The sequence below is a fragment of the Symphalangus syndactylus genome, chromosome 4 (assembly GCF_028878055.3).
Source record: "Symphalangus syndactylus isolate Jambi chromosome 4, NHGRI_mSymSyn1-v2.1_pri, whole genome shotgun sequence".
NCBI lineage: Eukaryota > Metazoa > Chordata > Mammalia > Primates > Hylobatidae > Symphalangus > Symphalangus syndactylus.
Genome location: NC_072426.2, coordinates 101,453,414 through 101,467,048, shown reverse-complemented (window position 1 = coordinate 101,467,048; position 13,635 = coordinate 101,453,414). Strand labels below are relative to the sequence as shown.

The following is a 13,635-nucleotide window of genomic DNA, read 5'->3' as shown; positions in this document are numbered from 1 at the left end:
CATCAAAGTCATGGTGGCCCATTAGGTATCAGGTGTCTTGAATTCTCACAGTGACAACACTCAGCTGTGCAACCATACATGACTTACAGATTCTCTCTGGGCTAAAAGTATGTGACTCTAAAATGTGGAGAAGCCAAGAGTTTGAGTCTTACACTGTCTATGGCTTCACATACCAAGACCAAACGAGGTTCTATGTAATTCATATTTCCTTCCAGCAGCCTTGTGTAATAATCATGAATTTTAAAATTATTTTTTTAATGCCTACAGATTACAAAAAAATGATATTTTAAAATTTGTTTAAGTCTTCAAGAATGTATTAAACAGGTTTCCCCACCATACTTTTAAAGACAATGATAAAAATCTTTTACATACTGATAGGTAAAAACAATTGCCAAATAACTGTTGCTCCTACACACACATAAATGATTTGTAACTGTTGTTCCTAAATACACATAAAATGTCATCCTAAAACTGACCAGGTATGGTTGTCCATTACTGGGTTAGTTGACATTTTGGCACCAAAACTTTTTCACGATTAGTCATTCACTTCAAGCTACTGCTAGTTGACTTTTCTAAAGTTCTTAATCCATAGCAGTAAGGGATAGATTTTTCTTAAAAATGAAGTAGCACTGAGTACTGTGAATCAAAATAACCTTTTCATGGCATTATTAAGAAGGTGAAAACCTTTAGGTATCTGTATTTTAAAAAATTAAATTATGACGTAAACTGGAAAACAAGAAAATCATGGAGATGCATAGGAAAATAGAGCAGAAATATCCAGAAGTGCTGAGAGGTTGTCCTTGATGGTGAGACTATGGGTGGGCATTCCTTCTGTTATATAGCTATTCATTTCCATAACGGATAAAAGCTACATAAATTTAACAACTGCCTTATAAAACGTGTAGGGTGTCTCTCCACTCCAAATACTAAAGAGATTAAGCCACAAAGGTCACACCAAAGAAGCAAGAAGACACTGCCATCGGAACAGAGTTTTTTGAACACTGTTACAGATATATCCTCCTATGGCCTAGACAGAGCCCATCACCAAAAAGAGGAGATTCTCCTCATCTAAGAATCATTAAAAAACAAAGAAACAAACAAAACCTACAGTAGCAAAGAATGGCATCGTCATTTCTGCTCACACCACCATACAATCGAATGTGGTGCAATTAAATCCCATTTATTATAGAACCCCATATACTCGATTCCAACCACGCCAACACCCTTGCAGTTCCCCCAGCCCACGTGTATATTCTCTGGATTGAAGGGATGGGCTTAATTGTCCCTCTTTGAAAACCTTACTCATAATCGCTACTCGCTGAGGAATATGAACCCGAGCCGCTGACCCGATCTTCAAAATCATAGTCCTCATCTTCTTCTTGTGAAGAGGGGTCTCCAGGGAGCTCGTCTGAGCTCGGACGCGAATCGCACGAAGCCACAGAGGCCATCGTCAGGAATGTAATAGCTAGGAGTGGAGTAATTCAAATCTCGCAGCTACAGCTTGCTGAGGCCGCCATGTTGCCTCTGCTTAGGAAGCGGCAGAGGCCATGTGACCACCAATCCTTAGCTGCAATTGGTGGCAGGTCGCGTTGCCAGGGAGACGGGGAAGCTTCCCAGAAGAAACAAGGAGGACAGAAAGCAGCCAATGGGCTGAAACTTCGAGGAGGGCTTCTCGGTTGGAAGGATAGAAATAGCTAAAACTTCACCGCTTACGCTCCCCGGAACGCTCTTCCTTAGAGCAGCATAACTTGTTAAAACAGGCGGAGATCCACTGCGTTTTTCCCCTTTTTCTTCCAGTGCTGGATATCCAGTTTGCTCTTTGTCCTGTGTTTCTAATGCCTAACAGCCGTCGGTCAGCCTGGATTTCCTTCGAGGTGAAGGAAACCGCACTTTAGCTTTCCTTAGGACCTCATCCGTGCAAGTAACGGACGCTTTTAAGCAACGCGATCTAGGTGTTAATGTAAATACGCTCCATTGTTTTATGGGTTTCGTATTGTTTCGCAATTGCAAACATTTTCACGGTTATCCCAAGTGGGTATTGTAGAGTGCCACAAATGAGTGGCAATCCTGTGGAATCAACTTCATGTTCATTTTCTAACTCAAAATTTTATAATCTAATTAAGTGTTCTCATTACTAAAGTTGGAAGTGTAAACAGGTAAAATCTACCTGTTATTTATGAATACCTATATCAAGTATTTTTTAAGTACAAAAATAACAGCTAGCATTGATTGAGAGTCAGCCTTGGCTCTGCTTACTTTATTCATATACAATGCTGAGCATTCACATACTATGAAGTAAATATTTTCTCTATATTAAAATAAGGAAGCTAAGCTTTAGAGAAGTTATGCATCTTACTAATGGTTACATGGCTAGCAGTCAACGAAGTCAACCAAGAAATGAACCTAAGTCAATAACCATTACATGAAAGTTCCTCCCTCAGAACCCAGTAATTCAACTATTAGAGATCTACTCTGAGAAAGGATGCAAATTTATAAAATTTGTAAAACTGAAAAGCTGAAAGCAATCTTAAAATGTCAAACAATGGGGAAAAGTTAAATATATATAAAATATGATGATTATAACTAGAATGTGTTCAAAGAGTAAAGCATGGGGGAAATGTTCATGTTGCAGCATGTAAAAAAAGGATATAATGTTATTTTATGATCTCAAAGGCTAGGTGCTGGGGATTCTCTAATGGGCAATTATAACATAGAGATAAGTATTACAGTAAATACAAGGTTCTAATGGAATATCCAGAAAAAACCAAAGTAGTATACGTGAGGCCATGACAAATTTCTTAGAGGAAGTATTAATTTGTATTGTTATTATGGCATGGTTCCAACAGAGAAAGAGTAATGGGAGATGAGTCATCACATGGCCGGTATGGGTATACGCATGGAGAACTCAAAGGAACCTGAATTGTAGCTGTTGCAGGGGCAGAAAAACTCTACCTCCATCTTCTTAGGGTCCCAGCTGGGCCTGAGAATTAAACTTACCTAAAATAGATTAACAAAAGAAAAAGCAACTGGAACTCGTTATACAGATTTTGAGGCCCTGCTCCACATCAACAGGATCAGAATCTCCAGGGGAGGGGCCTGGAAATCTCTATTTCAAACAAGTGCCCCCTGTGATTCAGCAAACTTGGGGAACTGCCCTAAATTTTCTCTTAGTTCTGTGCTTCATACATACAGGCCAACTGGCCATTCCCTGAATAGGCTGGAACCCACTCCCATCTCGCGAATTTGAGCCTGGCAGACAGACCTCTCTCCTTGCTCTAGAATCCAAGTTTTACATGGCAGGGGAGCCCTCATAAAGAAATGAAGACCCAAAGAAGCAGTTAGTCGTTAACTTATATACTGGATTGGACAAAGAATAGTTAGTTGTGAAGAAGCAACTAAACTAAATTGGGAAGCTTAAAAGATAAGTTATTTTAACAAGGTCTGTACAGAATTCTCTTGGTTTCACTTCTATGCCCTTGAGAATAAGAATGTTACATTTTTCTAGTATAGGGAGGGTGTCTTTCACATGGGAGCTTCATCTGCTGCTTTTAAGAAACAGCACAAAGGCACTTGCTGTTTTTCAAGTGTATTAAACTTAAATGGCCAGGATAGTATATTTTACCTCCCTCACAGCCAAACAAGCTGCAGTATGCAGCTTATACTTTTAAGCTGAAGTTTAGTTGTATTTACATCAACTGTACATAACATGTACAAATATACATTAAACTATGTACATGTGAATTTGTACATTACATGTACAAATGTACATTAAACTATATACATTTGAATTTCCTAGGTTTTATGGTTTTGTTTTAATTTCTAAATGTGCTTTTTATAGTGTTGTAACAGCTATTACATTTTGTAATTTATTTGTATTAATTCATAAAATTGTTTTCGTCTTATATAGGAGCTATAAAGCACAGTTTATACCTCATTTATTTAAAATTATAATTAAAAAACTTAAGTCATCCATGGAAATCCACAAGAGTTTTTTCCTTAAAAGAGGTCTACATGTTACTAAAGGTGAAGATCAGGAGGAGGAGTTTGTAAAGGGGTAATAGGCAAAAGGAGTGTCAGAGGCATTTGAACCAGAGCGACTCCACCTTGAATAGGGGCTAGGTAAAATAAGGCTGAGACCTACTGGGCTGCATACCCCTTGGGGTAACTCTCCTGATCAGTAAGATGCTTTCTGAGCATTGCTTTATGCATATGCTAAGAAGCTGGGGCAAGAGTAGCTTTTTTTTTTAATAGGACATTTTATGTAAATTTTTGTTGAAGTGAACAGACATATACAAAAATATACAAATTACAATTATATGGTTCGATTAATCTTTGCCAAGGGAACCATGTCACCAGCACTCAGATTAAATAATTGAACATTGTAAGCAACCAAGAAACTGACTTGCACCCTGTGTTGGTCATGCCCCCCCAACAGTGATAGTCACCTCACTCTCCAGAGGCCTTAGGCATTGCCTCAGGATCGTGGTGGAAGCTTCTCTGGGTGGGGCTGCTTGGGGACCAGCCATCCTGCAGTGGGCCCATGATAAGCACCTGTGGCACCACACCCCTGGCCAGCAGGCCTGCTGGGAACACCTGTAGGAAGACCTTGGCAGGATCATTGGCCCTTGAGTCAGCTGCTTGCTCAACTTCATGATCGGAAATAAAAGTGAATGCAAATACTGTGGCCATGCCATGCTTAGGACGCAAGAATGGTGCAGCGTCTCTCTAGGCCAGGGAAGGACCATTAATATGGCTCCCAGCCAAGGGCCTCAGGGATTCTGAATGGCACCATCTCTGCAGACCTTGCACTGTGTGGCTTCAGGTCATCCAGGACAGCTAAAATGTGTGGGCCTTGAGGGTGCCTTTGGGTGCTCATAGCCTCATTAGGGAGATGGAGAGGTGAGCAGATGTCACATATGCCAAGACAGTGGAAGCATCAAGAAAGGGGAAAGGATGAGGAGGCTATCACCCCAGAGGTATGGGAAAGGGCCCGGTATGTCTGGAAAGTGAAGAAGGCCAGTGTGGCTGGAACAAAAGGCACCTGGCCAGAGAGCTGGGAGATGAGGGCAGACAAGGAGGAAGGGGCTTTCCAGGCAAGGCTGAAGCCTGGATCTACCCAGAAGGCAATGAAGAGCCACCAGACACTTTAGGGGGCCCATGGTGTTGTAAAATGAAGCATTTGGGCTTTGTCCCAGGTTCCTGGAAGGGAGATTCTACACCCTTGGCATTTCCAGGGTGGCAGGAGTGTCTTTGCTATTCATCATGGGTCCCTGGGGCCACACCGGAGTTTATGCTGACCAGGTGCTTCAAGGTGGGACTCCATAGTTTCAGGATGCAGGCTGGCCAACCATGGAAAGACAAGCCATGTGAATAAAGGGTCAGGACTTTGAGCCACATGATATCAGCCTGACCTCTGGGGAGAGAGTGGATATTGGAATTGAGTACAAAGGTGTAAGCAATGATTTCATCAATCATGCCTAGGTAACAAAACCCCAATAAAAACTCTGGACATGGTAGCTCAGTGGAGCCACCCTGGTTGGTAATCGTGTAACCATGTTCTGGGAGGCTTCGCATTTGAGAATCTCCCCAGACCTCTCCCTGTGCATCGTTTCATTTAGCTTGTCCTGATTTGTACCAATCAATAAAACTGGAATTGTAAGTACAGAGGTTGGTGAGTCATTCTAATGAATTATTTATTCAACTTGAAGCCCCGAGTGGGAGCCTCTATCTTGGTAGCCAGTGATTGGAAGTGTGGGTGCACTGGGAATGCAGCTGGCATCCTGCGGGGCCCTAAGTCTGTGGCATCTGTGCTAACATCAGGTGGTTACTGTCAAGACTTTCTTCAATCAGTCAGGTCTGTGCTTCAGGTGCACTGCTCTGTGGAGTGGGCAGGGGGCCTGGAGTGCATTTCAGCTCATGGGGCTCATGATTTGAACTCAGGCCTAATATGTTAATGAGCAGACACCTGGCCAAGCTCTGGGGGCCTCAAAAAACCAAGACAGAGGAAGCATCAAGAATGTGATGAGAGAGTACGCGCTCATGGGAGTGTCACCTTTGCCTCCTCTTCTCCCTGTGGCTGGAAAGCCTGGCCTGTCTGGCTGCCCAAGGATAGATGGGGAGAGGTTTAATTGAATCACCGACTTTGTTGGGTAAAGTAAACTGTCGTCATTGCAAATATAATCAGGACTGTGTTTTAAGTCAAAAATGTGATCATAATGACATATTTATTAGCTCCTTTCACCTGGGTGGATCTGAGGACATTTCAGAAAATAAGTGATTGGAATTGCTTGGCCTACCTCACACACTTACACACACACACTCTCACACACTCACAGAGACACACACTTATAAGCACACACAGTTCTGTGCATGCACACAAGTGTATACACACCCACGCACATTTCCACGTGCATGTGTGTGCACACACATACACAAACACACAGAGACACACCCTTACAGGGCATCTGGTGCTCTGGCCTGCTCTGACACGCAGCCCCTCCTGGGAGTGGGCAGTAAGCATTGGGGGGACATGTAGGTACTCCCTGGGGAAGCTGGAAGGCTGACCACCTGGCGAGCAGCAGGGCGCACTCACTGGAGCCCCTGCCTGGATGAGCTGGCTTTGCTCAGCTCCAGCTGCGGTTCCCTCTGTAGACTGTGGGATCAGAAAGCCCTCATCACATGACGTAACTCTCACAAGGCTACAATCTACTTCCCTGTCCGGGTCCCAGAGGCTCCAGGCTCTTGTGGAGTCACCTGCTTGGGCAGCCATGGTTCTGTGGAGCTGCTTGTCAGAGAGTGCGCAGGCTCTGGAGTCAGTCAGACCTGAGTTTGACTGCTGACTCCATCTCTTACCTGCTGTGTGGCCATGAGCAAATGCCTATTCGCACTGGGACTCAGTTTCCTCATCTAACAAAGTGAAATGTGTTCATACTTCCCTTATGGTCAGTGAGGATGGAATGGGATAACATTCTGCATCCTGCCTGGTACCACAGGCATATGAGGTGTTCGATAAGTGAATGTTTGATTGTGTCAGACAAGAAAGCTGCCTGCCCTCCTCCTCCTCGGCCCTGTGCAGGGACTGGGGTGGATGAGAAAGCCCATGTTTCCTGAACACCTGTTTGCGCCAGGCACCTATTTGGCTGCTGCCTGGATGTTCTTCTCAGGTTCCAGCTCAGGTCTCTTGGACCAGTCCCCTGGTCTGGGGTAGGGATGCCTGGAACGGCTCTAGCAGCAAGGCCATATCTCACCAGGCTGCCAGGATGAGCTGAGCGTTGTGTCCATGGTGGGCATCTGAAGGAAATAATGTATACAGTGGTCCATTCCTAAGACCAAGTGCCTTGAATCGGCTTAGGTCAGCAAACTATAGAAGCAACAGGACATAGTAGGCCCCTGCTTGGATAGCTGATGCCTGCTTCTCAGCCTCCCTCTTCCTCCCTCTTCCCCACCCACTTAGTTGCCCTCACCCAAACCAAAGAAGTTTAAGATAAAAGTTTATTAGTCTGCAAGATAGCTTGATTTGTCTCTTCTTGTCAGCCTGCCTAGCTACTTAGGTCGTAAGTCAAATACTTGAAGAGCCCCTGAGCTGACTAGGATTGCAATGCATTGTGAGCTGAACAAAATGCAGCAAGACAATCCTAAAAAAAACACCTAAAGCCCCTGACTAACAATCAATAGGCAACATCCGGGAAGATTTTGACCCCGTAGTACTCAGTCTATGAGCAACTGGGGGAGGGACCCGTACTCTAGGGAGAAACTGCTTGTCGAAACTGCTGGGTGTGCTTGTCCATCAGACACCCGATCTTGCAAGATCATCATTAAAAGTTTCGCTTTCGCTGTTCTCCGGGTCTCTGAGTCCATTCTTTGGGTTTGGACGGGTAAGTTTGTTTCTCACAAGTACGAGCCAGAGGTCCATGGGTGAGAATCGGGGGCCAAGGAGCTTTGTCCATGGGGCCATAATGGGATGAGAGGGCAGAGGTTATCAAACTCTCAGGGCTGGAGGAAGACATGGTTTCTACCTCTTATCTCATTTCCTACTCATTTAGCCTTTGGAGGCAGGCACTGCCGCTATCCCACCGAGGAGGAGTCTGACACTGTGGGCGGTGAAGGCCACAGTTGCCCGGTGAGTAGCCGGGCTGGACTCCACCCTTGCTCCCTCCTACAATCAACCTCCTGCTCCTCCCAACAACTTTCCTGAAAGGAGGCAGTGACCACTGTGCCCTTGCAGCCTCCCCGGCAACCGACTTCTGAATCATCCCACTGCAGAGATCTCATTACCGCAGCGAGTGTGGCTCCAGCCTCCCCTCCCTCGGCCGCTAATGAGCGCCCTAATTTGATTGCCTCCAAATGAGTGTGATGCAAAATTAAAAGATGCCAGAAGACATGACCATAAATCCAGTGAGTAGGCTTCAATTTATTATGTTTGAATTCAATTAGATTTCCCCTCCGATCTTTTCTGAATATTCATCTAGCTGCTGGCTACAGAACGATAACTGGAAGGGGCTATTACTGTTTAATTCCAGCCTCCTCCATTCAGCTTGGGCTCTGGCAATACCGTTGGATGGAAAATCTCAGCCTGGATGTGGGGAGGGCAAGGGAGTTCAAGGTCAGCTGCTGAGCCTTCTGCCAGCCAGCCAGCATATTTCTTGTTGGGGAAGGGATTCAAAGCAATATACCCTATTAAAATGTTTTAAAAATGATTTTTAGTGCATAAACACTACAAGAGACTCCACAGAAGGGAGTGTTGGTGTCAAGGCTTTTGCTGTGTGACAGACAGCAAGGGGGATGGGGATCTGGGGTCTGGGCTCAGCCTGGCCACCAACTTTGTGTGACTCGGGAAAATCACTAACCTTTTCCAGCCTTGGCTTCTCCATTTGCAAAATGAAGGAGTTGGACTCTGGGAACTGTTTTCAGTGGCCCTGGATTCTGCACTGCTACTCTCCTTTTAGTTTCAGGGTGTTTGCCCACTCTCCTTCCCCACCCCCACAGCCACGTGTCCTGCTTGACCCCAGGAACCTGACTTCTTTAAGCTGCCTCTTGGGCTTTCGTACTGACTGGGCAGAGGTTGGAATTAGCCAGTGGGAGATTCTAGCTGGAAGGCAAAAGTATAGGAAGAGAGGGAGAGTGGTCAAAGTATCCCCCCACCCCGTCCCCACTGCCCCTGCCCAAGGCTGTGTCTCTCCAAGACATCAGCTCCTGCTGGAAGCCCCTTCTCCACATCTCCAGCTCCTACTGGCTCTGGCAACACTATTCCTCTCTGTCTCGTTAGCCCCATGGGTAACAGCATCCTAGAGTTGTTTGTCTTCGTGCTTCTCAACATCCCTTATTCATCCTCTTCACCTGGCCACACTTCTGTAAGGACTACTGCCATTGAAGTCTCATCATTTGAACCATTCAATGCCATTTCTTGCCATGACCCTGAACAATGCAGATGCTAAATCCACTTTTTGACTGCGGTTTTCCACGGAGGGCTCCCCAAGTCTAGAGGGGAGCTGAGACAAAAGCATTCCTGGCTTGGGAGCCTGTTGTGCAGTTGGGGAGGTCCCAGAGCACTGAGGCCAAGCTGGGGAGACGTTGTCCTACGGGCATGGCCAGGCTTCCAGCCTCAGGGAGGAGAGGGAGATGGTGATCGTGAAGGGGAGGTCCTGGGAGTGAGAAGCCGGGGAAATGGTTCCACCCTGCCCCTCCCCCCAACCTCCAGAGAGCGAAAGATGATGGGATGTGGGAGGAGGGCAAAGGGGAAGAGGAAGAGGCTCCCTGTCCTGCTGGGTCCTTAGCCAAGTTGGAAGTGGGAGAGTGAGAAGCCCCCATCTAGGGCAAAGGAGTGTGCCCCCAGGTGAGGAGAGAGAGGCTGATGACACAGAAGGCTCATTTGCTCTGAAATGGGCCTCCCAATGGAACAGTGACGAGGAGGCAGAGTCAGCAGTGGTGGAAGAGCAGGAAGGAGAGGAGTCCCAGAGAAGGATGGAGGGAGCATCAGGGAGATGGGTGGATGGCCAGGGCTGGCCTATGGGGCGATGACCAAAGGTTGCAGGGGTGGGTTCAGGAATGAGACCAATGAAGGCTCCTGATTTATGGCTTCCAGCTTTGGTGTAAGTCAATGACCCAAATCCCTGGGGGAGGGTGGGGAATCTGACTCTGAATATGTGGCCCGGGAGCCCTGCATGAAGGAGCTGGGGCCTGAAGAGTAACTCTGCATCGAGCACTAGGCCTGGGTCACGGCAGAACAGCATCCTAGGGCCACAGCTGGCTGCCTGAGGCCTCTGCTGGCAGGGCAGGCTGAGTTCTGCCTCAGTGGCTCCCATAGCTTGGACCTAGTGCTGCCCCTTGCAGGAATGGAGGGAAGCCTGGCAGTGAATGTTGATTTACCTGGAGACGTCTGGAGATGAGCAGCCACCAGGAGGGATGGTGCTCCCGGCCGTCTGAAAGACCAGGGCTGATAAAGACGGGATGTGAACGTAAGAGATGGATGTGGATGGGAGCAGGTGGCCTTAGTGAGCTTCCTAGCCTTGGAGTTTTGGGTGGCTGTGACCTCTGAGTTGGTAGGAAACTTGGGTACCAGGCCAAGACTTCTGGGCAAGCAGAGTTGGGATCTAGGGAAAGAGTCTGGGCTCCAACCCAGATCCCAGAGATGCAAAGGCAAATCCAATCCTGGCCAGCTGCTCTCTCTGATGGCTCCCAGTCCTCCCCTCAGGCCCAGGGCTGTAGGCCAGACTGGCAGGAGCAAGAGGCAGGAGCCGAGTGGGACATGTCCAGTGTCCCGGCCAAACATATACTGGACGCAGATGAGCCATATGCCTGGGAAACAGAGAAATGGGGCGAGGCCAGGTCTTCTTGTGAGAATGAATGTGCCTTACTCTCTTCTGGACAGAGGGTGATGACGAGAGTTCATTCATTCATTTGTAATTGCTTTTTGATTTAAGCAGGAGAGTTTGTTGTTTAACAGGCTGGGGACATCTCTCTTTTATTGAAACATGTGACATAGCAGGTTAAACTCCTAAAGATTCAGCACAGCAGATGAGAATCAAGGAGTTTCCTTAAAAAGCATAACTTGCATATGAATGAAGATGATTCCAAATTATGTTTTTTTCCCCATGACCCTAAAATTTTATCCCAAATGGAGTTATAATATTAGATATTGATCAGATTAGCATTTCATATCAAAGCTCAAGACATCCATCTAAATATTTAAAAATCTTTCACTCTCACAGCACATCTTGTGATCAATGTAAAACAAACAGACAGGAACAAATCAAACATGAGAGAAGGGTTTATGGCGACAGAAAGCAGTTTCTATCCTCTCCCCTCCCCAGTCCTGGCCTCACTCTCCAGAGGCAACTTCTTGTAAACATTTCCATTTTTAGTACTTCTGGTGGGTGCCTCCACAATGCTTAGTAGCATGTATAGGCACCCTTATTTTTTTATTCATCTGGAGAAAATTTATCTACCTCCTGTGACGGAGCATAAGAAATGGCCTCATTCGGGCGGATTACGAGGTCAGGAGATCGAGACCATCCTGGCTAACACAGTGAAACCCAGTCTCTACTAAAAATACAAAAAATTAGCCGGGCGTGGTGGCAGGTGCCTGTAGTCTCAGCTACTCGGGAGGCTGAGGCAGGAGAATGGCATGAACCCGGGAGGCGGAGCTTGCAGTGAGCCGAGATCGCGCCACTGCATTCCAGCCTGGGCGACACAGTGAGACTCCATCTCAAAAAAAAAAGAAATGGCCTCATTATGCATCTCTGCTTCCTCCCTTCACCCTTCCAAAGTTTTATCATTTTGGCATAATTATTTTTAGTTTTCTGTTATTTACTTTTAAAACTTTAAACCATATAATTGTACTTTGATTCTGCATTCCATCCACCTCAGGGAGGGTAACGGTCTGGGGCGGCCAGGTTGGGTCTGTTCCCATACCCTCCCCTTCTTCTGAAAGTACTCTCCCCTCCCTCTCGGGGGCCTGTGCCTATGACCAGCCAGTCACAGGGCCAGGCATATGTCCTGGGCCCTGGCCACTGTGGGATGCAGGCATGCTCCCCAATCCTGACCACTAAGAATCCTCCAGGACTTTCACTACTAAAACTGCTCTCTTCAGGCCACAGCAGTAGCTATCAGTTCAACTACACCAAAGGTTTCCGAAGACAATGGCTTCTCCACCCAAGCAGGTTGTATATAAATTCCAAATAGAACCTGGCATCACCCTGAAGGAATTCTAACTTCACACTGTTGGGGAAATTTAACAAGATGGCTTCAGAGTAGACTAACTTTACACAGCACATTAAAAAAAAGACATTTATTCAGCATCACAATCAGACTATTACATTTAGCAATCAACAGCATGGGTGCAAAAAAAAAAATCTACATTAAAACCCTTTGTTGGAATGCTTTACACTTTCCACAGAACAGAAACTAAAATAACCTGTTATACAACTAGTCACAAATACCGTCCTCGAGTTTTTTGCCCATACACATGAGTATTTGTCCAAAACATGTCTTCTTTGTAGCAGCTAGGCCCTGCCACCACTATGCTTGGCTGAGTTCACAAATCTGTTGTAACCTGTAGCTTCCCTGTCACTTCTCTGGCTCTCTTCTCCTGCTAAGCTTTGTTTCCTAATTAAAATCTGCCACTGCCATAGCTACTGCTGCTGCTGGAACCACCATAGCCACCTTGGTTTCATGCTTTTGCAAAGTATTGGCCTCCACCGCCATAGGGGCCAGAGCTTCTGCCTCCAAAATTTCCTCCCTTCATGAGTCCAAAATTTGAAGACTCATTGTTGAAATTGCCAAAATCATTGTAGCTTCCACTACCTCCAAAACTGCTTCCATCATTACCAAATCCATTATAGCCATCCCCACTGCCACCATATCCACCACCACCACGGCTGCCACCAAAGCCACCGCAACCACTGAAGTTTCCTCCACCACCAAAGTTGTCATTCCCACCGAAACCACCTCCACGACCACCACCAAAGTTTTCAGAACCACTTCGACCTCTTTGGCTGGACGAAGCACTGGCCATCTCTTGCTTTGACAGGGCTTTCCTAACTTCACAGTTGTGGTCATTCACAGTGTGGTATTTCCGAATGACAATCTTATCGCACAGTTGTGGTCATTCACAGTATGGTATTTCTGAATGACAATCTTATCGACGGAGTCATGGTTGTCAAAGATTACAAAGGCAAAGCCCCTTTTCTTGCCACTGCCTCGGTCAGTCATGATTTCAATCACCATTAAAAGGGATTACTCAAGCAAAATCATGGAATTATTGGTTATAAAAGTAATTGTTGGCACATCCTATGCAATATATCTAATTGAATAATGGTACCAGATAAAATTATAGATGGGAATGAAGCTTGTGTGTCATCCATTATCATGTGTAATCAATAAACAATTTAATTCTCTTGAAAAAAAATAAATAAAACGGCTCTCTTTTGTTCTGGGATTACCTCTAGGAAGGAAATGTAAAATCGGCTCTTGTAGGGGGCCTCCAGGCTCCTGACATGTGGAAAGATCATGCAGGAGAAAACCAACCCAGAGGTCAGTGGAGGTGGAGAGGAAGTTGTGAGAGAGATCAAGCTGTGGTGGTGAGAAAGGCAGCCGGTCCTGCTCACTGAAGCCTCCATTGCTTCCAGACTGTCACAG

At 46.0% G+C, this 13,635-nt stretch overlaps 1 protein-coding gene and 1 pseudogene across 6 annotated transcripts in view; both read right to left on the bottom strand.

Moving 5' to 3' along the window:
* The window catches only part of INTU (inturned planar cell polarity protein), a 72,686-nt gene extending 71,135 nt beyond the window's left edge, over window positions 1–1,551 (bottom strand). For 3 of the 6 annotated variants that reach the window (XM_055275849.2, XM_055275850.2, XM_055275848.2), the window contains exon 1: window positions 1,303–1,549. In XM_055275849.2, the coding sequence (XP_055131824.1) occupies window positions 1,303–1,448 (146 nt within the window). In that variant the 5' untranslated portion in view covers window positions 1,449–1,549. Of the gene's footprint in view, window positions 1–1,302 lie in introns of all 6 variants that reach the window. The other 3 variants (XM_055275847.2, XM_063637518.1, XM_063637519.1) reach the window with 2 other exon arrangements.
* A 10,576-nt stretch (window positions 1,552–12,127) lies between these two features.
* On the bottom strand, window positions 12,128–13,239 carry LOC129480145 (heterogeneous nuclear ribonucleoprotein A1-like; annotated as a pseudogene).
* Window positions 13,240–13,635: the final 396 nt, after the last annotated feature.